Source organism: Molossus molossus, unplaced genomic scaffold (genome assembly GCF_014108415.1).
Source record: "Molossus molossus isolate mMolMol1 unplaced genomic scaffold, mMolMol1.p scaffold_m16_p_1, whole genome shotgun sequence".
Classification (NCBI taxonomy): domain Eukaryota; kingdom Metazoa; phylum Chordata; class Mammalia; order Chiroptera; family Molossidae; genus Molossus; species Molossus molossus.
Genome location: NW_023425344.1, coordinates 102,888,485 through 102,915,201, shown reverse-complemented (window position 1 = coordinate 102,915,201; position 26,717 = coordinate 102,888,485). Strand labels below are relative to the sequence as shown.

General features: G+C 37.1%; 1 protein-coding gene across 1 annotated transcript in view; it reads left to right on the top strand.

The window, feature by feature from the left end:
* GPR158 (G protein-coupled receptor 158) overlaps positions 1–26,717 on the top strand; it is a 434,634-nt gene that overhangs the window by 366,356 nt on the left and 41,561 nt on the right. Inside the window, exon 6 of the mRNA XM_036281655.1 lies at positions 25,696–25,805. Coding sequence (XP_036137548.1) covers positions 25,696–25,805 — 110 coding nt within the window. The remainder of the gene's footprint in view (positions 1–25,695; positions 25,806–26,717) is intronic.

Here is a 26,717-nt window from a genome sequence, read left to right as displayed (position 1 = left end):
ATTTCTAGAATCACCCAGTCTTCCAAAACTGAAACAGGGAAAGTCAGAAAATGTGAACAGACCAATAACAGCTAAGTAAATTGAAGATGTAAACAATAACCTTTCAGCAAACAAAAGCCCGGGTCCAGATGGCTTCACAGGGGAGTTTTACCAAACTTTTAAAGAACTAACACCCATTCTCCTCATTCTATTCCAAAAATTCCAGAAGAAGGAAGTTATAAAGAAGTACCTATACAGAGAAAGTAAATCCATATTAAAATTCTGTTTAAAGTCTTGCTTAAATTAAACAATTTTGATGTGACAACACTCCTGAAAAGGTAAGACATCTTTATAGGAAGCAACGGGAAGCAGGCAAGGCTCTGCTCCTCCCCTTCTCCATCTCTCTCTGCCTCTCCTTTCAGCACCTCTTCCTGCATCAGCACCATACCCTTTTCCAACCTCAGTGCCAGCTCTCTCTGGCGTCCTGAAGCCTGTCTCACTGGACTCTGCCTCAATGAGCACTAGACCATGTCCTGAATAGTTTCCTCCCTTCTACTCCCCCTCAAAATATTCCGATCCCATGCCTATTCCTTCAAGAACTTATTCTATCCTAAGTGGCTTTCAGTTCCTTGTCATCCTTTCAGATACATTTTAGTACATATAAAAACTGATTTTAATGGTAGGTCTTTTAGGCATTTTGACAATCAGTAAGAATAAGATTTTAAAATAATGTATCTTTTTTTTTTTTTATCTTCACTGGAGGATAGTTTTCCATTTATCTTCAGGTAGAGTAGGATGGTAAGAAAGAGAGAGGGAGGGGGAGAGAGAGAAATATCAATGTGAAAGAGACGCATCAATTGGTTGCTTCCTGCATGACCCCTACCAGAGCTGCAAAATGAACTGCATGTCCTGGCCGGTTTGGCTCAGCGGTTAGAGCAACAACCTGCTGTCCAGAGAGACCGGGTTAGGTTCCCGCTAAAGGCACGTACCTCGGTTGCAGTTTGTCCCTGGCCCTGGTTGGGTTGTATGGGTGGCAGCCACTCAATGTGTCCCTTTCATGTTGATGTTTCTCTCTCTCTCTCTCTCTCTCTTCCTCTTTCTCCTACCCTATCTAAACCAAACAAAACAAAAAAAATGAACTTCCCTTGACCAGAATCAAACCCATGACTCTTTGGTCCATGGGCTGATGCTCTAACTGCCCAACTGGCCAGAGCAAAATAATGTATCTTTTTACAGGCACCTTTCAAACTATACTACTTAGAAAACATCCTAGTTTCACCTGCTTTATGAAAATATAGTGGCAAATTTTATGCAGTGACTTTTACCAAAGGTTATTTCCAAGAGCTCTTCTTTTTCTTTGTGACTTGGACATGTTCTCATGATTCTAAGTCTATCTTAGTTCTTTAAACCTAAGAAGGCAGCTATATTTGGAGCTGATGACACCTAAATAAAAATAAATTAAAAAAAAAAAAACACTTTTACTCATTCATTTAATGAGCATAAATTGAACATCCTGCCTAATGGAGGAGAGAGATATCTAAAATGGGTATTGTAATGTAATGTAATATGTTTCATAACAAATGTATAAGCAAAAGGCTCTGTGAGTACAGAGAAAGGGGCTATTACCCATGTAATACAGGAAAGGCTGCAGAAAGAAGTAAATATTTGCTCTCAGAAATAATGAATAGGGAGGTTGCTAGGAAAAAAAAATAGGAAAAGAGTATTCTAGGGTTAATGACATAAATACAGGCATAGAGTTATTAAAGTTTATGCTTGTTTGGGACTAAGAAATTCCATGTGCCTAGAACATGGATACACATTAGATGGCATTGGGAGGGACGACAACTAAAGAATGGTGGGGACATATAGGAAGGGAGAGCTGAATGCCATTATAAGCACTGTAAAGAGTATCTAATAAAAAAAACAAACTAGGAAGCCAAAAGTGGGTTATAAGCAGGGGTGAGATATTATCAGGTTTGTATTTTGGATTGGAAAAACACACACACACACACACACACACACACACACTAGCAAAATATCTAGTATAATTTCCATTCACTGATAAGGAGGTGTTCTCAAGGTAGCAAACAAGTAGCATGTTTAGAAACATGGCCTTGACACTGTGAAATATAGTTCAAAAGACAACTTTCCCAGGTGATACGGACTTTCCAGGTGATTCTGGATATGGCCATGTAGAATTGCTCCAGTCTGAGCAAGGTCACAGGTGAAAGACAATGGAATAGAGGAGGCAGAGGAATTGTGAGGGTACAGGAAATGGAAGTGTGGGGGAAGATGGCAGGAGTTGGCAAAAGAAAGTTCTGTTTATGTGAAATAACTTAGAGTCCAGTTCTTGTAGAGACAGGTAGAGGGGAGAGTATATTGTAAGAATTTCAAAGGGAGAAGGTCTGTGTCTAAATGTAGAAGGATACTTTTCTGAAAACCTCTGATTTTAAAATAATTAGGTTGTGGGTCAATTAGTAACTTGACTTATATCAATAAGGAAGTACAATCTTGAAGGCCAATTTTTCATTAAAAGGAAGAGGAAAAGTTTTTTGAAAATGTTGACAATTTAGAGTAATTCTACCTTTGACATATTTAAACTGTCATCTTGGTCAAGTGACTTAACCTCCTGTTTCTCATTTCAGGAAAAGAGAAAATCAAGTATGTAATAAACAGTAAAAATCCCATATACTAAGGTTGATTTTATTATTGGTAATGATGATGAGTTAAACAGAGTACTTCAGAACAGGAAATTGAGTAGAAATAGGATTAAAAATATAGTGGTAAAATCCATTTGTTATTTGCTCACTGACAAATTCCAAAGAGCTTTTAAGGTAATATATAATTAAACTTAGATTGTTATTTTTAGCCCCTTCATTTGGATCTGAGTCATAAAAATATGTCCTCTGCAAAAGGGGTGAGGCCATGGATAACTCACACTGAATCAGGATGGCAAAGCAGTTCCCTCATCACAGGAATTTGATATTATGTTAATTTGCCATTGAGAGAATTTATAAGGGACAGGGAGAATCACCAAATGCTTCCCTAGAACAAATAAAAGGGATTTTGCATCAACCTTTAAGAAATAAATATAGGAGAAATAATTATGCCATTTTAATTGACATAGGGCTTTCACATACATGTTTTCATCCTGTGTGGGGGCGGGGTGGTGAGAGAAGGAATCATGAAGTCAGATTTCTAGCTGAGGAAGGAGATGGTCAGAATGTTCTTCTCAAGGTCCTACAGTTGTTAAGTGGCCCAGCAGTCCCTATTTATCCAAAGAATCTTCCACTATTTGCCTCTGTTTCTCAAGAAGTATATGCTTATTTCTGCCCAGGGTACAGAAAGATAACACTGGCAATGGTGATGCCACAGAGAGAGACATATGACTGATAGTCCAATTCTGAAACTGGGTTGTGATTGTAGCTTGAATATTCACTCTCTTTGACTTTTAGTTTAAGTTGTGGTTTATAGAACCTATTGTTTTGTATGTTCTGTACACTTTTTTCAACAAATTGGGAAGAATCTTTGAATTCTGAATAGAGGGACAATTTATCAAAGAATGGTCTATGCAAGACTCTCAGTGAAAAGGATGACCCACAAAGCTAAAGTAAACAGATGGGCCATTACTGAGGGACAAGGGCCTCCTAAGGACCAAGAAATGACACACTGATCAAGTCTTTTGTGTATTCTGTTCTTGGCTTTTTTTTTTCAAAAAAGTTCTTGCTTGTTATCATCTTATTATGCTGTATTTTATGTCTCTTCTTTATTTTTTCTTTCTTTTCAAAATTCTATACTTCAAATCTGTTTCTGTGAACTCTGTTGAGCCTTTGTTTCTTTAATGAGGTCTTAGGTTCTTAAGGTCCCCAGTTTTGAAGCCCAGTGAAAGCAGCCTCAAGCTGTGGATCTCTTAAAGCTCCTAACAGGATGCTGAGAGCCAAACTTGGACAGTTTCTGACAATGGCTGGCACAAAGTACCTCCCAGGAGGTCCCAAATCAGCATACAAAACAGTTAGTCTCAACAACATAAGAGCAGGATCCAAAGGGAAATTCTAGGAGGCACTAAAATCTGCTGAGACGAATTTCACTTGGTTGGGTTTTTTAGTTTTTACAATATTTTCTTTTTTATTGCTTTGATATTGTTATAATTGTTAATACTTTTTCTCATTGTTTCTTTCATATCTCTTACTTGCTTCCTTCCTTTTCATACTCTATTTTTCCTTTTTTTGTATGCTTTCTTTTGCTGTATCATTCTTTCCCTTCCTTTTACCATTTAATACTTTTTTTACTCTTTCTTCTTGTCTTTTTTTTTTTTTTTTACTGTTTTCCTTTTCCTACTCTGCTTTTTTTTGTCTCCCTTCTTTCCTTTCAGGATCTTTTATTCTGCCTCTATTGTCTTCTAGGATTATTTTTATTTTTATGTTGTTATTACTATCATTTTCTTTCTTTCCTATTTGTTTATTTTTCTTGTTCTCTTTTCCCTTTCTTAATTCTCTTTTCTTTTGTGGTTGTTCTCCCTATTGTTGCTGAGATCTATTGTATGTTTTTATTTGTTGCCTGTTTGTCTTTTATTATTTTTTCTTTCTTATTTTTTATTTTGTTATTTAATTTATTTTTGCTACAGATGATTCTCCTTTTTCCCCCATAGACACCCTCCTCCCTATCCCTCCCCCACAGCATTGTTGTCTATGTCCATTGATTATGCATATATGCATATAAGTTCTTTGGTTTATCTCATCCCTCCCCTCATCCCCACCTCCTCCTTCAAGGTTTGTCAGTCTGAACCATACTCCTTTCTATGTCTTTGGGTCTATTTTGTTCATCGCTTATTTTGTTCATTATATTCTGCAAATAAGTAGATCATGTGGTATTTATCTTTCTCTAATTGTTTTATTTCTCTTAGCATAATACACTCCATGTTGTCTCAAAGGATAAGAGATCCTTCTATCTTACAGCTGCATAGTATTCCATTGTGTATCACAGATTTTTTATCCACTAATCTATTGATGGACACTTGGGCTGTTTCCAGATCTTAGCTATTCTAAATAGTGCTTCTGTGAACATAGGGGTACATATATTCTTTATGATTGGTATTTCAGACTTCTTAGGATATATTCAAATGGCAGTTCAATTTTTAAGTTTTTTGAGGAAACACCATATTGTTTTCTATAGTGGCTGCACCAGTCTGCATTCCCACCAAGAGTATACTGGAGTCCCCTTATCTCCACACCCTGGCCAGCACTTGTTGTTTGATGATTTGTTGATGGCAGCCATTCTGGCAAGTGTGAGGTGACACCTCATAGTCACCTTGAATTTGCATCTCTCTGATGATTAGTGATGTTGAGCATTTTTTCATATGTCTCTTGGAGAGCTGTCTATTTACATCCTCTACCCATTTATAAATTGAGTTCTTTGTCTTCCTTTTGCTGAGTTGTATCAGTACTCCATATGTTTTTAAAATTAACCCCTTATCTGATGTATCATTGGCAATTATGCTCTCCCATACAGTGGGTTCCTTTTCCATTTTGATGGTTGTTTCTTTGCTGTGCAGAAGCTTTTTAGTTTGAGGTAGACCCATGTGTTTATTTTTCCCTCTTTCTCTTGCCTTAGGTGTTGTATCAATGAAAATTCTGCTGTGTGTCATATCTGAAATTTTATTGCCTACAATTTCTTCCAGGATTTTTCTGGATTCACAAGTCACATTTAAGTCTTTTATCCATTTTGAGTTTATGCTTGTGTATGGTGTAAGTTGGTGATATAGTTTCATTTTTTTTGCATGTCGTTGTCCAATTTCCCCAACACCATTTATTAAAGAAGCTGTCTTTACTCCATTGTATGCTCTTGCTACCTTTGCCAAATATTAATTGAGCATAATGTCTTGTGTCAATTTCTGGATTCTCTATTCTGTTGCATTGATCTATATGCCTGTTCTTGTGTCAGTACCAGGCTGTTTTGACTACAATGACTTTGTAGTATAATCTAATAACTGATCTTGTGATCTCTTCTACATTTTTCTTTTTCAAGATTGCTGTGGCTATTCGGGGTCTTTTTTGTTCCATACAAACTTGTGGAGTATTTGGTGTTGTTCTGTGAAATATATCATCGGTATTTTGATGGGGATTGATTGAATCTATAGATTGCTTTGGGTAGTGTGAACATTTTAATGATGTTAATTCTTCCAATCCATGAACAAGGTATATGCTTCCACTTTTTTATATCTTCCTCTATTTCTTTTTCCAATGTCCTGTAGTTTTCTGCAAATAGGTCCTTTACGCCCTGGCCACTTTGGCTCAGCGGTTAGAGCGTTGGCCTGTGGTCCAGAGAGACCCGGATTCGGTTCCTGCTAAGGGCATGTACCTCGGTTGCAGTTTGTCCCCAGCCCTGGTTGGTCATGCGGGTGGCAGCCACTTGATGTGTCCCTTTCACATCAATGTTTCTCTCTCTCTCTCTCTTCCTCTCTCTCCCTCCCACTCTATCTGTACAAAAAATGGAAAAATGTCCTCGGGTGAGGATTAAAAAAATAAATAATAAAAAAAAGGTCCTTTACTTCTCTGGTTAAGTTTATTTCTAGATATATTAATTATTTTGCTTCAATGGTAAATGGGAATTTTTTTTTACCATTTTGAGTTCATGATTGGTGGATAAGAATGCCGTCGATTTTTTATGTTAATTTTGTATTCTTTTACTTTGCCAAATTATTAGCTCAATAAATTTTTTATGGACTCTATAAGGTTTTCTATGTATAATATCATGGCATCTGAAAATAATAACAGTTTTACTTCCTCCTTTCCAATTTGGATCCCTTTTATTTTTTTTTCATGTCTGATTGCTATGGCTAAAACTTCCAGTACTATGTTAAATAAGAGTGGCGAAAGTGGGCATCTCTGTCTTGTTCCTGTTCTTAAGGGAAATGCTTTTAATTTTTGCCCATTGAGTATGATGTTGGCTGTAGGTTTTTCATATATGGCCTTTGTTATGTTGAGTTATAATCCCTTTGTTCCCACATTACTAAACGTTTTTATCAGAAATGGCTACTAGATTTTGTCAGATGCTTTTTCAGCATCTATTGATATGATCATATTGTTTCTATTATTCATTTTATTTATGTGATATATCACATTTATTGATTTGCAAATATTGTACCAGCCTTGCATCCCTGGGATGAATCCCACTTGGTCGTGGTGAATAATTTTTTTGATGTGTTGCTGGATCCAATTTGCTAATATTTTGTTAAGAATTTTGGCATCTGTGTTTATCAGGGATATTGGCCTGTAGCTTTCTTTCTTTGTAGTGTCTTTTTCTGGTTTTGATATTAGAATTATGCTGGCCTCATAAAACCAGTTTTGGGAGCATTCCTTGTTCTTGAAATTTTTGGAATAGTCTGAGGAGAATGGGTGTTAGTTCTTCTTTGAATGTTGGGTAACACTGCCCTGTGAAGCCATCTGGGCCTGGGCTTTTGTTTGCTGGGAGTTTCTTCATTACATTTTAAATGTTCTTAGTTGATGTTGGTCTGTTCAAGTTCTCTATCTTTTCCCAGTTCAGTTTTGGGAGACTGTGTGATTCTAAAAATTTTTCCCTTTTGCCTAGATTGTCCAAATTGTTGGCATATAAATTGCTCATAGTATTTTGTAATGATCCTTGTATGTCTATGGTATCAGTTGTTACTTGTACTCTTTCATTTCTGATTTTGTTTATTTGGGTCCTCTCTCTCTTTCTCAGTGAGTCTGGCTAAAGGTCCATCAATCTTGTTTATCTTTTCAAACCAACTCTTTGTTTTATTGATCTTGTGAACTGTGGGTTTTTTTTTTTTATCTCTATGTCATTTATTCCTGCTCTGACCTTTACTATTTCTTTCCTTCTACTTTGGATTTTTCTTTCTGTTCACTTTCAAGTTCTTTGAGTTATGAGGTTAGACAGTTAATAAGAAATGTTTCTTGTTTCTTGAGGTAGGCCTGTAGTGCTATGAACTTCCCTCTCAGAACCATAGATATTTTGTTGCTGTATGTTCATTTTCATTGCTTTCCAGGAAGTTTTTAATTTCTTCCTTGATCTCCTTGGTTACCCATTCATTGTTTAATAACATGCTATTTAGCCTCCATGTGTTTTAATGTTTTTGTTGTTATTAATTTCGAGTTTATACAATTGTGATCTGAGAAGATTCTTGATGTAATTTCCATCTTTTAGAACTTGTAGAGACTTAGTTTGTGTCCTAACATGTGGTCTATCTTTGAGAATGTCCCATTGGGGTGTAATTCTCTGTAGATATCTCAAATCCATTTGATCTAGTGCATCATTTAGAGTCTCTGTTTTCTTGCTCATTTTTTGTCTAGAGAATCTATCCAGTGCGGTCAGCAGAGTGTTGAAGTCCCCTGCTATGATTGTATTGCTGTCAATTTCTCCTTTAAAGTCCTCCAGAAGTTGGTGCTCTTATATTGGGTGTTTACCAAGGTTATAACTTCCTATTGGATATATTCTTTCAATATTATGTAGTGGCCTTCTTTGTCTCTTGCTATGGCCTTCATTTTGAAGTCTGTCTTATCAGATACGAGTATTGCTACCCCAGCTCTTTTTTCATTTCCATTTTCTTGGAAAATAATTGTTCCATTTCTTTACTTTCAACCTTTGTGAATCATTTTTGTAAGGTGGGTCTCTTGTAAACAACATATATATAAGTTGTGCTCTCTTATCTAATCTGCTACTCTGTGTCTTTGATTGTAGCATTTAATCCATTTACATTTATTGTTGTTTTTGATATGTACTTATTTATTGCCATTTTTGTATATTATGGTTATATTTTTTCTCCTATTCTGCTAATTAAAGCAGTCCTTTTAACATTTCTTGCAGTGCTGGTTTATATTCCTTTAGCCTTTTTATATCTGGGAAGCTCTTTATTTCACCTTCTATTTTAAATGGTAGCTTTGCTTGATAGAGTAATCTTGGATTCAGATTCATGTTTTCATTACTTTGGTTATTCATGCCATTCCCTTCTGGCCTGTTTCTGTAGTGTTTTTTTATTTTATTTTATTATTTTTTTTTTTTAGAAGTCAGCCAATAGCCTTATGGGGGTTCCTTGGTATGTAACCTGTTGCTTATCTCTTGCTGCCTTTAGGATTCTCTCTTTGTCTTTAATTTTGGGGCATTTTAATTATTATGTGTCTTAGTGTGGGCCTGTTTGGGTTCTTCTTACTTGGGGCTCTCTGTGCTTCTTGAACTTGTATACCTTTTTCCTTCACCAAATTAGGAAAGTCTTCTGTCGCTATTTCTTCAAATATATTATCTAACCCTTGCTCATTTCTTCTTCTTCTTCTTCTGGGTCTCCTATGATGCAGATGTTACATTTCATATTGTTCCACAGTTTTCTTAAGACATCTTTCTGTTTTATAATTGTTTTCTTTTGGTTTTCTGATTGTGTGATTTTTTTTTTCTATCCTGTTTTCTAATTCATTGATTTGATCTTTGCTGATTCCTTCCAATGTGTTCTTTATTTCTGCTATGTCATTTTTTATTTCTGCTTCATGGTTTTGTATTTCCAATTGGTTTTCATATCTTTACTCATGCTGTTGAGTCCTTTACTCATGCTGTTGAGCTTCCTCATTATCATTACTCTGAACTCTACCTTTGAGCCCACCAAATTTTCCTGTGGGGTTCCTTGGTATGTAACCTATTGCTTATCTCTGCTGATTGTGACTCTCCCTACTGGGTTTGGATTAGTGTAAGAGAACCCATGTTGAACACCACTGTCAAGTCTTACTTTCCTGGGTAGATTTTCAGGCCAATCAAAGGTTCAGTCTTCCTTTAGTTTTTACCTGGTGGCTATTAGTTTTAGTTACTTTATTCAGCCCTCAGCTGAATAAAAAAAAAAGCCTCAGGTGTTCAGGGTATGAGGATTTCCAGTGGATAGGGCAGATGCTTGCTGGCTGTCTCTAGCTGTTAATGAACCTCAAGTTGCATTTATCTGGCCTGGCCTGTTGGTGGTAAATTACTGAAGGACTGGCTGTTGTTTCTCCCTGGGGCTCTGGGAAGAGGCTCTTTGAGTAATATGGCTACTGTCCTATGAGGGAGTGGTTCAGCACAAAACTCTCAGTGTCCTCCCAGCTCTCCAAACTCCCAAGTCTCCCCACACAGTTCCAGTCCAGTCTGCCCTCCCTCTGCTGGAGCCCAAGGTGAGTGGCTATAGCTAATTTAGTGCTCTGTCCCAGAACTCTGCGCTGTGGAGCCGGCTTCAGATTTTAATCCCAAAGTAACTGCTCACAGCTAAAACAGTGGCCATCTGTGCACTCCCAGCTCACCCCTTTGCATCTCCGCAGTTCCTTCCAGGAGTGATTTGGTGTCCCTGGTTATATGGGTTCTCTCCAGCTGCTATTCTGTTGGTTTTTCCTGATAATGTGTCTTTATTTTAGTTGTAATTCCAGTTTGATCCTGGGAGATGGTCAGTGTTGCTTCCATTCACTCTGCCATGATTTTAGAATCCCTCTTTCTGATAACCTTGGCAGTAGGGTATCTACTGTATTTGCCCATGTGCGGGTCACAGGGACATGAGCCAAAGGCACTGGGCAGGCCTGTGGCTCCCATCCTGCATATGCCTGCTGCTCTTTGTCTGTTTTGTTTTGTTTGCCCTGTCAGCACTTGTACAACAGCTTGCATAATGTGGTTAGTGCTAAGCACCACAGTTAGCCAGCCTGAGGGGAGATCCCACTCACAAATGGAAAAACAAGAATCAACACCCAATTACAACAGGAGAGCCCAAATAACTCAAAAATGGTTCACTCCAAGATAATCCAGCTGAGGAGTTAAAGGAGACTGCATCACTGGTTCTTACAGAACATTTACTAAAAAAGGCAACTTCAGCCCTGGCCGGTTTGGCTCAGCGGTTAAAGCGTCGGCCTGCGGTACAGAGAGACCCGGGTTCGGTTCCCACTAAGGGCACGTACCTCGGTTGCAGTTTGTCCCCGGCCCTGGTTGGTCGTGCGGGTGGCAGCCACTCGATGTGTCCCTTCACATCGATGTTTCTCTCTCTCTCTCTTCCTCTCTCTCCCTCCCGCTCTATCTGAACAAAAAATAGAAGAAAAAAAAAAAAAGGCAACTTCACAGGTATATCTAATACATAAGAATAAATGCAAAGAGAAAATAAAATGGGAAGACAAAGAAGCAACCCCAAATTAAAGGAAAGGAAGAATCTCCAAGAGACAAAAAAAACAAACAAATGAAATGAGGTGAAAGTAAGCAGTTTATCAGGCATAGAGTTCAGAGCAATGGTTATAAAGATGCTCAAAGAACTTATTGAGAACTACAGGAACTTAATAGAAACTACACAGAAATTAGTGGGAACTATAACAGTATGAAAAAGAACATAGAAATAGTGAATAATAAACAGGCAGAAATGAAGAATAATATATCTGACATCAAGGATACACTGGAAGGAATTAAAAGCAGGCTTGATGAATCAGAGGATCAGTTCAGCGATTTGGAAGACTGGGTAGAAAAAGAAAACCACTCAATTAGAGCAAAAAAAGGGGGGGGGGGACACTTTAAAAGCATGAAGAGAGTTTAAGGGAACTTTGGGAAAATATGAAATGGAACAGCATCTACATCATAGAGGTACCAGAGGGAGAAGAAAGTGAGCAAGGGACAGATAATCTGTTTGAAGACATAATGACAGAAAAATTCCCTAACCTGGTGAAGAAAATAATCACAAAAGTTAAGCAAGCATAGAGAGTCCCAGTAAAGAGGAACACAAAGAAACTCACACCAAGACACATCATAATTGAAATGACAAACATTAAAGCAGAGAGAGAACCTTAAGGGCAGCAAGAGTGAGAAAGTCAGTTACCTACAATGGAGTTCCCATAAGACTGTAGGCTGCTTTCTCAACAGAAACACTAAGGCCAGAAGGAAATGGCATGAAGCATTCAAAGTAATGAAAAGCAATGATCTGAAAACAAGACTACTCTATCCAGCAAGGCTATCTATCATTCAGAATTGAAAATAAAATAAAGGGCTTTCCAGACCAAAAAAAAAAAAAAAAAGGTTAAAGGAGTTTATTACCACCAAAGCAGCATTGCACAAAATGCTAAATAAAGTGTTTTAAGAACAAGAAGAAATACAGAGAGCAAAGGGAATATAGGAATAAAGAAAAAAAGTGGCAATAAATAAGTACCTATCAGTGCCCTGGCCAGTTTTGCTCAGTGGTTAGAGCATCAGCCTGCAGTCCAGACAGACCGGGGTTTGGTTCCCGCTAAGGGCATGGACCTCAGTTGCAGTTTGTCCCTGGCCCTGGTGGGTTGTGCGGGTGGCAGCCACTCGATGTGTCCCTTTCATGTCCATGTTTCTCTCTCTCTCTCTCTCCCCCTCCCACTCTATCTGAACAAAAAATAGGAAGATGTCCTCAGGTGAGGATAAAAAAAAAAAAGTACCTATCAGTAATAACCATAAATGTAAACTGATTAATGCTCCCATCAAAAGACATAGGGTAGCCAAATGGATAAAAAAAAAAAAAACATGACCCATTTATATGCTGTCTACAAGAGACTTACCTCAGAACAAAATACTCACACAAATTGAAAGTGAAGGGCTGGAAAAAAATTTTTTCTATCAAATATAACCAAAAAGAATAGCAAGCATAGCAATACTTATATCTGAGAAAATGGACTTCACAATAAAGGCCATAAAACAGACAAAGAAGCTCACTACATAATACTAAAAGGATTAGTCCAACAAGAAGCTATAACAAAGATAAAAGCTCCTATATATTTATTTAATATTATATATATAGAAACTCCTACATATATTTTTAAAAGCTCCTAGAGGCCCTGCTGCTGTGGCTTAGTGGTTGAATGTCGACCCATGCACCAAGAGGTCACTGGTTCGATTCCCCGTCAGGGCACATGCCCAGGTTGTGGGCCAATTCTCCAGTGGGGGGCATGCAGGAGGCAGCCAATCAATTTTCTCTTCCATTGATGTTTCTATTTTTCTCTCCCTCTTCCTTCCTCTCTAAAATCAATAAAGAAAAATAATAATAATAATTAATTAATTAAAAAATGAAAAAATTCCTGGAGAATGTTCTGCAAATATCTGAAGATGTATGCAAAACTGTCCTCAGGTGAGGATAAAAATTAAAAAAAAAAAATTTAAGTGTAAAAAATAAAATAAATGAATTCAGCAAAGTAATAGGATACAAAATTAACATCCAGAAATCAATGGCATTTTTATACACCAATAATGAACTCACAGAAAGAAAAACTAAGAAAATAATTACATTTACCATTGCAACAATAACAACCAAAAAAATAAGATAACTAGAAATAAACCTAAACAAGGAGGTAAAAGACCTGTACATGGAAAGCTACAGGACATTGGAAAAATAAATAGAGGAAGATTCAACAAGTGGAGGTATATACCACATTTATAGATTAGAAGAAATAACATAATTAAGACATCAGTACTACCCAAACAATCTATAGATTTATGCAATCCTTATTAAAATAGTATCAGCATACTTCACAGATCTAGTACAAATATTCCAAAGATTTTTATGGAACCAAAAAAGACCCAAATAGCCACAGCAATTTTGAAAAAGAAGAACAAAGTTGGACGGATCAAAATACTGGATATTTAACTATACTACAAAGTCATTGTCATCAAAACAGCCTGGTATAGGCACAAAAACAGGTATATAGATCTGTAAAATAGAACAGAGACCCCAGAAATTGATCAATACCTTTATGGTCAATTATTATTTTACAAAGGAGAAAAGAGCATACAAAGAGTAAACACAGTCTCTTCAATAAATGTTGCTTGGAAAATTGAACAGGTACATGCAAAAAAATAAAACTAGACCACCAACTTACACCATACATAAGAATAAACTCCAAATGAATAAAACACTTAAATGTAAGCTGCAAAACCATAAAAATTCTAGAAGAAAACATAGGCAGCAAAATCTGACATGTGACAAAGCAAAATTTTCACCATACATCTCCTGTGGCAAGAGAAACAAAGGAAAAAATTTAAACTGGGAATACATGAAATTTAAAAGCTTCTGCACAGCTAAAGAAACCATCCTCAAAATGAAAAGGGAACCCACTCTATGGGAGGAAAGTGTTCGTCAATAATACCTCTGATAAGGCATTAATTTCCATAATATATAAAGAACTCATACAACTTAACAAAAGGAAAATAATTAAATTTAAAAAATGGGCAGAGGACCTGAATAGACAATTCTCCAAACAGGACATACACATGGCCAAGAAATGTATGAAAAAATGCTCAGTGTCACTATTCATCAGAGACATGCAAACTAAAACTTCAATGAGGTATCATCTCACACCTGCCCGGCTAGCTACCATCTGTAAATCGTCAAACAACAAGAGCTGGCGGGGATGTAGGCAAAAGAGATCCCTAGTACACTGCTGATGGGAATGCAGACTGGTGTAGCCATTATAGAAAACTGTGGAATCTCCTCAAAATATTAAAAATGAAACTGTTGTTTGACCCAGCAATTTCACTTCTGGGAATATATCCCAAGAATCCCTAAACATGAATCAGAAAGAATATATGTACCCCCTAAGTTCATAGAGGTATTATTTACAATAATAGCTAAGATCTGGAAACAGCCCTAGTATCTATCAGTAAATCAGTGGATAAAAACACTGTGGTACATTTATACAATGGAATACTATTCAGCTATAAAACAGAAGGGTCTCTTATCCTTTGAGACAGCATGAATGGACCTGGAGATTATTATGCTAAATGAAATAAGCCAGTCTAAGGCAAATATCACATGATCTTACTTGTATGTGGAATGTAATGAACATAGTAAACTTACGAACAAATAGGTCCAGAGACATGGAAGCATGGCATACACTGACAGAGCTCAAAGGGAAGGGAGTGGTGCAAAAAGATTAACCAAACAACTAATATGGGATGTGTATAGCCTATGGACACAGACAATAACGTGTGAAGGCCTAGGGTGGGGAAGGAGCAGAAGGCCTAGGGATAAAAGGGGGGTGGGAAAGGGGGTCATCTGTAGTACCTTGAACAATAAGAAAAAAATTTTTTTAACGATCCTGCAATTTCTCTTGTCATTTTTTAAAAATATCTTACCACCTCTGTAGAATGTTACTTCATAGATTTTAGATATGGTACTCTCTCCATTTTGCTCTCTGATCCCCAGTACTTAGAAACAATCCTTTATACCCCATTTTAAGAACAGGGCATTTATAGTGATAACAATGAATTAGTCAAAAATCCTTTCATGCACTTTTATTTTTTTATTATAAAAGTAATGCATTCCCATTGTAAAAATAAAACAAAACAAATAAACAAACAAAAAAGACTGTACTAAAGTATACAAGTTAAGAAGTAAAAATTTCCCACCTGGCCAGTGGCTCAGTGGTTGAACATAGACCCATGCACCAAGAGGTCCTGGTCAGATTGTGGGCCAAATCCCCAGTAGGGGCATGCAGGAGGTGGCCAGTCGATGTTTCTATCTCTCCCTCTCTCTTCCTCTATATCTTAAATTTAAAAAAATAATTTAAAAAATTTTTAAAGTAAAAATTTTCTCTCCCTCCCTGCCTTCTCAATCCTCAATCCACCTACCCCAAAGGTAAATAATCTTTAAAGTCCATTGCGTGTACTGCTAGGAATTTTTTTTATATTTATATACAAATATAATTAGATTTAATACTGTTATAAAATTTTTTTGCTTTAGTGAATATTCTTGGACATGCATCTTTGCATATTTTATATGCATTGATACGTGGGACATTTTTTTTAGGAATAGAATTCTTAGTGCATTTTAATTAATTCTCAGCACTCTCCTCACCGTCCTTAGCCCTGGTCTGAGCTGTCTTTACTCTATTGTATACTCTTTCCTCCTTTGTCAAATATTAATTGACCATAAAGGTATTGATCATACAAATAGCTCTGCTTCTACTTTAGTAAAGAACACTCAGCTCGACTTGTTTCTTTCCCTTTCTCTATATGTGCAGCTCTAAATGGTGTTAAATCAAAATCACCAGTAGAACATTTAAAAAAGCAGATTAGTCAGGCTGAGCCCTGGAACTACTGAACTAAACTTTTCATAAGGGAAAAGTAGGCTTTTATATGTTTTAACTCTATGACCAGGTGATCTTTTTTTTTTTTTTTTTATCCTCACCCGAGGACATTTTTCCATTTTTTGTTCAGGTAGAGTGGGAGGGAGAGAGAGGAACAGAGAGAGAGGAGAGAAACATCGATGTGAAGGGACACATCGAGTGGCTGCCACCCGCACGACCGACCAGGGCCGGGGACAAACTGCAACCGAGGTACGTGCCCTTAGCGGGAACCGAACCCGGGTCTCTCCAGACTGCAGGCCGACGCTCTAACCGCTGAGCCAAACCGGCCAGGGCTATGACCAGGTGATCTTGATCTTTAGTCAGAGATGAAGACCACAGAACAGTTTGCTGGCTTCCAGTTTTTGCCATGATTGTGGCTGTGTCTTATCTCTGTCTTAGTACTTCAGTCCTTGGGATGTCATGCTTTCCTTTCACACTTTCTCTTCGTAAATTATTACAGTTTTGGTTTTTAGCATTTTTTTCTCATTTATTAACTGCATTCTTTTTCTTTAGGTATATTATTTATTTCTTTGTACTTGAAAATTATTTTTACCCCATAAACAATAATATTCCGTTTTATCCCTCCTTGTTCACGATATCTACCAAGCTGGTCAAAGTTTCAGGGCACCTGACATTCCTCAACATGGAGGCTCCCTCGGAGACCACTGTGTGTACCTTATTCCTCTGTCCTTCCTACGTAGTGGCAGGCAGTAAGCACAGAGACGCCGGCTGAGTTTAAACCCCAGCTCTGCCATTTGCTCACGGTGTGACCTGGTAATAATATATCTGGCTTCCCTTGCTTTTACCCATCATACAAATAGCTCTGCTACTACTTTAAGAACACTCAACTCAACTTGTTTTTTCCCTTCCTTTATATACTCCATTCTCAGCTTCACAGTATTCAGAAGTTGCTTTTCTGTCGGTATTTGAAGACACATGGACGAGAGGACTCAATAAGTTGTTGACTTAAATGTGACAAATATAAAAAATAATTTTCAAATATGAGTGATAAAACATACATTTATTTGGGATTTATTAAGTGCTCCTATGAATACTGTAGGATTTTGCATTATATTCATTAAGTTGTTCAGGAAACCGAGGTCCCCTTAATTTAAGGGATGTGTCCCAGGTCACATGTCTAATTAGTGGCTGAGCCCTGACTGGCATTTAGGGCAGCTAACTCCAAATCCCTTGTTTTATACAATGCACTAGGTTTGCAGCCCCCCTCCATCTGACTGCTGGACAACTCATGTATTTGCACTATTTTATAAATAAAATGTTTAATATTTTAAAAAAGTTTTTGTCCTATCAAATCTCTTCTCCCATCATATATTTTTCCTTAAGCTAATTATTTTCTTTATTTTTAAAAAATTTTACAGTATTACAGATGTCTCCCATTCTCCCCTTTTGCCCCCTTCCACTCAGCTGCTGCCCACCCCCCAGGCCTTCATCACACTAATGTCTGTGTCCATGGGCTATGCACATATGCATAGAAGTTCTTTGTGTATGTTTATTTTTTATTTAGCTCCAAACTAGTATGCCATTCTACTGGCAATCACAACAAAAATTTCTGAGACACATGTTATAAATATTTTGTATTCTGAATTAAGTCTCTCAGTTTCTAGTGGCCTTTCATTACCACTCTGTTTACCAACTCATACTATTTTTGTCCATTTTCTAAAAAAAATAAAAATAAAAAAAATCAATAGATCATTGATTATACTCAGAGCTTATTTGTTTCTGAACTTGTCTCAAGAAATACATATTTTTCAGCTCTCTGTCAATTTATTAGCTCCTGGTAAAACTCTATTTTTCTTAGTCACATTTTAGGAGAGGACTCAGAAAGTTTAACTTTATGCTTTCATTATTTGTTTGGGTTATACTAAAAGACTGAGTTATCCTACGTTGTTTTACCATTTGCTGAGCTTCTTAACAGATATTAGTCTCTTATTTAAATTAACCTTTTCCTATTTATAGAAAAATCTTAGAAATACTAAAATTAAGTGCATACATAATACTTAAACCAGAGAATCATTGTCAACACTGTTAATTTTGTCAGATATATATCAACATACACACGCATATATTTATACGTATTCAAAATAAACACTTGCTTATACATATTTACCTACGCTAAGGCACCCATTCTGGAAAATATAAAATTTTTCATACTAACAAAAGAAAATGTTAGCTGTATACTTTGTTCATAATCTCACCACTCTGCTCACTGCTGTGTATTTTTCTCTCAGAACACAGAGATCAGGAGAGAAAGTCGGAAGCAGAATCATAGCCTCGCCGTTTTTTGTTTCATTAGTGCTGGGTTTTTTTATATTGTTTTGGCTTTTTACAGAATTATAGATAACACAATTTTTGGACAGACTTCTTAATAGCAACAAACAACACATTTTCCCCCCTGGTTTTTATACATAGCCCCTTCACGCCCTGTTTTCTGGAATAGGTTAAGGGCATTAACTTAAGGGTATTAAGCAGCAAATGGGTATACTTTTTTTTTATCTGTATGTATGCACATATATTTATATATACAAATACATTTTAAGCATAACCATGATTACACTTTAAATTGTATATATATTTTATGTGCTGTTGGTTTTTTCACTTAACATAAATCCTGAGAGCTTTCCCCTATTCATTAAGATTTTCAAGGACATGGTTGTTAAGGATGGTATACTCTTCTATCATAAGTCATGCACCATAATTTATTCTTGACCAAAACTATTTCTCTGAACACACAAACTGAGGTGGTAAAAGTTTAAGACAAAAATAATCATCTGTTTCTATGTTTATTATGTTTGCTAGGGTGGCTATTTCCACTAAGTGCTTTTTGTGGGGGGGAGAAATGGGAAAGTGAGGCTACGGAGCCTCCCTGTGCTTCCTGGCAGCATCCTCGTGCTCCGCTCCCCACCGGGCTGTGCTGCTGAATGCTGCGTCCTCAGAGTTTTCACCTGCGGGGAAAGAGGGGGGGGGGGGGGGCAGTAAGGGACTAGAAGGCCCAGGACTGGCGGATGTAGAAATAGTTCCTGTACAGTTAGTACTTGACGGAAGATTTTTTAATTTGTTTGTTTTGCTTCGTCAAAGCCTAGGGGGTCTCAGAATTAGACTCTGACGAGGACTATGAATGAAAATCTCTCCCTGTCGTCTTGGGCTTTCAGGTCTTATTCTGGTTCAGAGAGTGAGGCATGTTGTATTTTGTTTAAAAGGTGCTTGTTCATTTGATACCATCTAAAGCAGTGAGTAGTAGCTCACCACTGAGACTTTGGGGTCTTGTCATCTTTGCCTTTACTTTTTAGAGCTGTGACCCTGTTTATTTATTTTTATATTTTCAGGATGTCGCAGTAGGAATTTTAAATGGACATTGTTAGGCATATTTCATATGCTGTCACAATAACAAAAAAAAGTTACTAAAATACACATTTCTAAAGGCTCTATATTTTATAATATTTATTAATTTATCGCTTATTTGTTGCTTTGGAGTAATAGGAGCCAAATGCAAAGTAATAGGTTCTAGATCATGGCTGTGTAATGACATAATCATCATCATAGCTCCTTTTATGGGTGTCGTAATCTCATAAATGTAAAGTTATATTAAGTAGTTTTTATTTTCGTAGTTTGAATCTAGCTTTAGATAATTAAACATTTATGGAACATGCATTTTCATCCTAAATATTTTCTGTGCATGAAATTATATCTTGCCAAATATAGACATAGTAATGTTAAAACACACCGAATCTACATATTTTTTTTTAAATTTTTAATTTTGTTGTTGTTGTTACAGATGTTTCTCCTTTTTTACCCCATTGGCACTCCCCTCCCCATCCCCCCAGCCCCATCCCTGGCTTTGTTGTCCATGTCCATTGGTCATGCATACATGCATATAAGTTCTGTGGTTTATCTCTTCCCACCCCCCCACCCCCTTTTCTGAGGGATATCAGTCTGTGCCCTACTTCCATGTTTCTGGGTCTACTGTATTCCTCAGACCGTTATGTTCATTATATTCTGTATATAAGTGAGATCATATGGTATTTATCTTTTTCTGCTTGGCTTGTTTCACTTAGGATAATACTTTCCAGGTCCCTCATGTCATCTCAAAGGATAAGAGATCTTTCTTTCTTACTGCTGCGTAGTACCCCATTGTGTATATGTACCACTGCTTTTTTATCCATTCGTCTACTGATGGACACTTGGGCTGTTTCCAGATCTTAGCTATTGTAAATAGTGCTGCTATGAACATGGGGGTACATATATTCTTCCTGATTGATGTTTCAGGCTTCTTAGGGTATATTCCTAGAAGCAGGATTACTGGGTCAAATGGAAGTTCAATTTTTAATTTTTTGAGGTAACACCATAGTGTTTTCCACAGTGGCTGCACCAGTCTGCATCACCACCATCAGTGTACTAGAGTCCCCTTTTCTCCACACTCTCACCAACACTTGTTGTTTGAATATTTGTTGATGGTGGCCATTCTGACAGGTGTGAGGTGATACCTCATTGTTGTTTTAATTTGCATCTCTCTGATGATTAGTGATGTTGAGCGTCTCTTGGCCATTTGTATGTCCCGAATCTACATATTTTTAAAGCAAATCCTGTATAAAATTGCTTTCATACATACAGTTCTGCCTAGATGATTCATTTCCAGCCCCTTACTTCAAAGGGTAGCAAACCTGGGTAGACTAAGTGCTAGGTTTAATATTAAGTATTTCCAAGTGTTACCTTTGTGGACTATTCTCTGCCAAGATAAGATATCCGCTTCCGCTTCATTCTCTTACGTGTTCAGTAAGGATTGTTGGGAGCACAGTAAACTTGAGAGGGATGAGTGGCCTGGAAAAGGTTTTACTAGTGAGACTCTTCCTTACACGAAGCAGAAGGGCACTGTGGATGCAGTAGAGAGAGTCCTTACAGCCTAGAAGGCCTTCAAATCCTTATCAAAGGAAAACTTCATCTACAAAAGTCTCATCATTGGCATCTGTCACTGTGCTCCCTTACTCAGTAATCTTTTTCAATAAATAAAACTGTTCAGCTCTGGCCGGTTTGGCTCAGCGGTTAGAGCATCGGCTGCAGTCCCGAGAGACCCGGGTTCAGTTCCCGCTAAGGGCACGTACCTCGGTTGCAGTTTGTCCCCGGCCCTGGTTGGGTCATGCGGATGGCAGCCACTCGATGTGTCCCTTTCACATCGATGTTTCTCTCTCTTCCACTCTCTCCCTCCCACTCTATATGAACAGAAAAAAAAGGAAAAATGTCCTAGAGTGAGGAAAATAAATAAACAAATAAACAAACAAACAAACAAATAAATAAATAAATAAATAAATAAAACTGTTCACACTCAACTACTAACAGAAACCCCAAAACATGTAATACCTCATGACCAATAAAAGTGGTTTAATACACAACCAATTTCACTGAACTGAATCAAATAACACTTGGCAAGTCAATTAGGAAGGTAGATAGCTGTATCCTACTCTATTAGAAAACTGTTGCCGAGATCCTAAAACATCAGGCCAAAAACAAGAGCCTCAGACCTTCTACTGGCAGAGAGGTGAGTATGGTGTTGTGCTGGCCTCTGACCACTCTGCCTTCCAAGCATTCCTCTTCTGAAATCACAGGACTTGCACTATGATCAGCAATAGTAGAGGTTAATTTTCTGTCGCTGGTGTTATGTCTATATTTGCAAAAGAAAGTTATTCTATTTAACAACGTTCCTTTTTGTGCATACTTGAAAAGCCTTATTTCTTTTCTCTGGTTGCTCTCTTTCTTCTCTATTAGCTGTGTTCAGTACCCAAAGAATATAGGCAATCAAGCTGATTTCAAAATTAGCTAAAAAAAAAAATTATATATGATGAAGTGGATGGATCATCTGTGCAGATTTGTTTGCAATGAGACAAAGGCTTGGAAGGCTACCTCCAAAATAGTAATGCTTTTTAAAAACACAGTGCCCAGAGTATTCCACCTCTAAGATCAGTTGATTGTATTTTGTAAGGATCTGAAAAAACTTCCAGAGTTGAAGAACCAAAATCCTTAAAACATAATAGAGGTACATCCACCTTAGAACTTCACACTTAGAGCCTTACTCTCAAGCAGAAAGGGGAAACCAACCACTAGGCAAATTATAGTGATTTCTCAAAAGGAATGTTAAAGATAAAAGAAAATGGGTGGGGCCCAGCCAGTGTTGCTCAGTGGTTGAGCACTGACCCATGCACCAAGAGGTCGCCAGTTCGATTCCTGGCCAGGACACATGTCCAAGTTGTGAGCCCAATCCCCAGTGGGGGGCATACAGGAGGCGGCCAATTCATGCTCTCTCTCATAGATGTTTCTCTCTCTCTCCCTCTCCCTTCCTCTCTCTCTAAAATCAATAAAGGGAAAAAAAAGTTTTTTTGTGTGTTTTTTTTTTAAAGAAAATGGGTAGTTTTGGTGTGACACACTTTCTCCTTCTGACCCTGAACGAGTCTCTTTTTCTCTAACTCTCATCCTAAACCTACCTACAGTGTATACCCTGTGCTAATTCATCCAGCGATTATGCATGCTTTAGGTCCTTAGGTTACTTAGTGACCAAAGTGGTACACTTATATCCTGCTTCTCACACATTAAATAAAATAACTTTGTATCGATCATTAGCTTCTAGTATTGCAAAGACAATGAAGAAAGTTTTCCCTTGAAATACATACTTTGAAAATATACCCTAGGCAGTACTTTCAGTAACGAAATGTTTTATAGGTTTAAAAACTTACTATTTTGATAACCATGGGCAAAAATTAACCCATTAATCTCTTAATATTTAAAATGGGGGTATTAAAGTATTTGGACTTGAAATACAGGGTAGGGCAAAAGTAGGTTTACGGTTGTGAGTATGTAAAACACAGTTTATTCTTGTACTATTATTTACTAATTATTTTACTGTTTCCATATGAACAACTGTAAACTGCCTGTGTCCCACCCTGTGTAAGTAATGTATCTAGCACAGTGATGAGTGTTGGGGGTGCATGGGTAGCAATTATTACTGGTATATAAAACTGACAGCTACTAGTATTAGCATCATCACAAATTCTTCAGGTCAGTAGATTCGTTTTTCTCTATTTCTTCTCCTACCAGTGTCTTTTATGAAATGTATTATTAACTTGGGATTTGTGAAGGGGTATTTATTTTACAATAATTTGTTAAACTATACATTTATGTAAATTATAGTTAATAAGAAAAAAGTAAATATTCAGATTTGAAAGACAATGAAACTTCTTATTTATTTATTCATTTATTTATTTATTTATTTATTTATTTATTTAGCTCATTACAGAGTATCTTAACTACTACAAAGCTAGATCTGGGTTGGATGTCATGTAGACAACTTGCACTCAGTGTATCCAAAAATGGACTTGCTGTCTTCTCTCCTTTCTCACTTCCTCTCTCCTTCCCACACTCACTTCGTTTTTAAACTTCATTTCTTCCACATACATTTATTGCTTACCTACTATTACCAGGTGTAATACTAGGGAATGGACATAAAATCACAAATAAGATAGTTAAAACACTCTTTGTTCTCATGTAACTTACAAACTAGCTGGTAAGACACATTCAACAAATATCAAAATAGAGTTGATGAGTGTGATGAAGGAAAGCCCAGAATTTAATACAAGTAAATGACATGCAAATAAATGGAAACATGACTTAATCTGGAAGTTAATGGGAAGAGTTTCAGATACCAACCTCGGGCTGAGACATGAAGGATGAGCTGGGGTGGGGGGATGGGGAGGTTTCTAAGCAGAGGTAACAATTTTCCTCAGACTTATTCATCACACACATACACCAGTCTCTTTTCAAACACAAGTCAGCCTCCCAGTCACCCAGGCTTAAAATCATCCATTGTCTTTGACACTTTATTCTTTTTTGCCTCATCAGATCTTCAGTTTCCCCATTTTTTGGATTCCTTTCCTCTGTTCCCAGGAATAACTAAATTCCTATTCTCACTACATTAGTTAGGTTCTTGTTTACCTTTTCCTGTAGTTTTATTTTAGGGTGGTTTCTATTTTCCCAAACTGGTCTTCTTAACTTCAGTATTTTTGTCTTTTCCTCTTTCATAACCAACCACTCCTCTCACATGCTACTGCCAGATTAACTCCCTGGAACACACCTCTGATGACAACTCAAAGAAGTGTAATGGCATGCATGCCAGCTTATGAAATAAAATCTGAATTCCTCATCATGCTGTTCAAAGCTTATGATGAACTGACCCTGTCTCTCTTTTAAAGCTTGACTTGCAGTATCCCTTTGATGTCTTCCTGGCTGTAACCATACACTCCCCATTCTAAAGCCTTCCCACGCCCAGGCCTTTGTCTTGGGATCCCTTCCCCTCTCCTCCTTCTTACAGACTTACACCTGTTTCTCCTCCATGTTTTTGTCCAAATATCCACCCTCCCAGGATAATTTCACATCTTTCCACTGAGAGGCTTTATTTGTAAGATATCAACAAGAAGCGATCAGCACCCACCCCATGTCCCCCAGTTATGTTTTATGTTTCCCGGTATTCAAATCTTTGAGATGCAAAACCAAAATAGTACTCTGCACTTTTAGAGAATGTATATTTTTCTGTTATGATGCCCTTGCTTTCAGCAGAATCAGTTCCAACCAGCTGCTCCAAGCAGAAAAGTGTAAGTCTACATTTTCAACAGCATTAAACCTTTGGCACTGAGACTCCTTCCACGGGGCCAAATCACTTCCTACGTGATGAGGCCTTGCTCACAACCACAGGCTGCACCTGAAAGGTAGTACATACAGTGCCTTGCATGCACAGTGTGAGGAATAGTAGGCTTACAGTTGTATGTAAAATAGTTTATGCTTGTATTATTATTGAATTAATATTTAATAATTATATTATTTTTCATATAAACAACTGTAAACTAACTTTTGCCCACCTTTTATATGCCCTTGACCAACCCCCTGGAATTAGTCCCTTGTTCCTTTGTGTCCCACTCAACCTGCACAGGCGTTGATCACAGCACCTATGCTACCGTAACGCAGTTTCTTGTTGATATGTCTCTCTTCCCTTTCCTATTGGCCTTTGTATCCACAGCATCTAGTATAGTTCCTGGCTCATGGTAAATGCTTAATTGATGTTTGTTGAATGAAAACTCTGGAGTAAGAAGCAAGAAGTTAGCAAAGTAGTTGAAGCAAGTACTAAGTGAGGTGATGACTACGGAGAGGTAGGTAGATTGGGGTGTGCAGTACAGGATAACCTCAGGGCTATTTTAGACAGGGGATGGGTATTGATAGAAGAGTGGAGACAAGAATAAGGACATTTTCAGATGGAAGACAATGGAAGCTAGACTGTATCTTGGAGAGGAAAGAGGATTAAGTTTGGACATTCAAAGACTTAGACACAATTAATAGAAATTTCTGAATGTTAGAATTAAATAATTGTTTTGAAAGCAATAAGGAGACTCTGCAGCTCTCTCATTTGGGCAATAAATGATCAAAATGATATTTTAAAGTTTTAATCAAATGGGTGTGTGTTTATGTTGCTATTATGTGTATTAAACATCAGATCATTAAATATTGATTGTAGTCTGTGGGTCATCAGGTTATCCTGAAGGTTTCTTTTTTTGCTCTTCTCATCCCACAGGTTGTTATTTTGTACTTTGAGCCGAGCACATTTCGCTGTATTCTCCTAAGATGGGTCCGTCTTCTCGGTTTTGCTACTGTTTATGGAACTGTCACTCTCAAGCTTCACAGGTATATTACATTTTATTAGTTTTCATTCTCATGGGAGGAGCAAAGTGTTTGGCTTAGCGTATAATTGCAAGCTGGGTCAGCCAATTAAATGGCTAATTTCAAGGATTTAATAGCAAGATGATCTATATTTTTTATATTTAGGCAATATTTTTAGGATTCTCTAGGAAAATCTTTAATACAACTGAATTTAAATGACATGCTTTAATAAAATGTGCCATTGGTATTGGAAAGGTTAATTCTGAGTAAAAATAAGTTTAGAATGAATGTAAAACAGTACTGATAGTTAAGAACAAGAAGAAATACAAAGACAATACAGTTGAAATAATAATCCAGGTCTAGAGCTAATAAAGAAAGCTGTATCATAAAATTCAGTCATATGCTTATTTGACTAAAACTACTGTCATCTATTCTCAAGTTTCCTGCCCCAGGGTAATGCTGCTGATATTCTGTGGGTGGTATTGAAAAAAAATATATAGTGATTCTGGCTCTCCTTCTTAGCCAATGTGCTCCAATAATGAGCAACTTGGCAAATTGGAGAATACTGTAAATTACTTTATATTTTATTTCAAAGCCACCTACTTTTTAAAGAGTCAATAAAATAAATTGCCATTCATAAAGCCTAGGGATGGCTGGAAATGATTCCATGGCTTTTTCTTGCCTCCTTTTTCCAAGTTTTCTCAATGTAGTGGTGCCAACAAGCTCAGGAGAAAAATATGTATCTCCTGCAGGATAAAACTGTGGTTCTATAGAGGGAGCCTTTTATGCTGCTCAGCTTTAAAGCTGGTTTGATGACCCCAATAAGCCATTTCTATTTTCATGCTAATCTGACCATGAGTTTTTCTCAATAAAAGTATTTTAATATGGCTCATCCAACAATTTATCTTAATTGCCATAATATGTATTATATTTGTC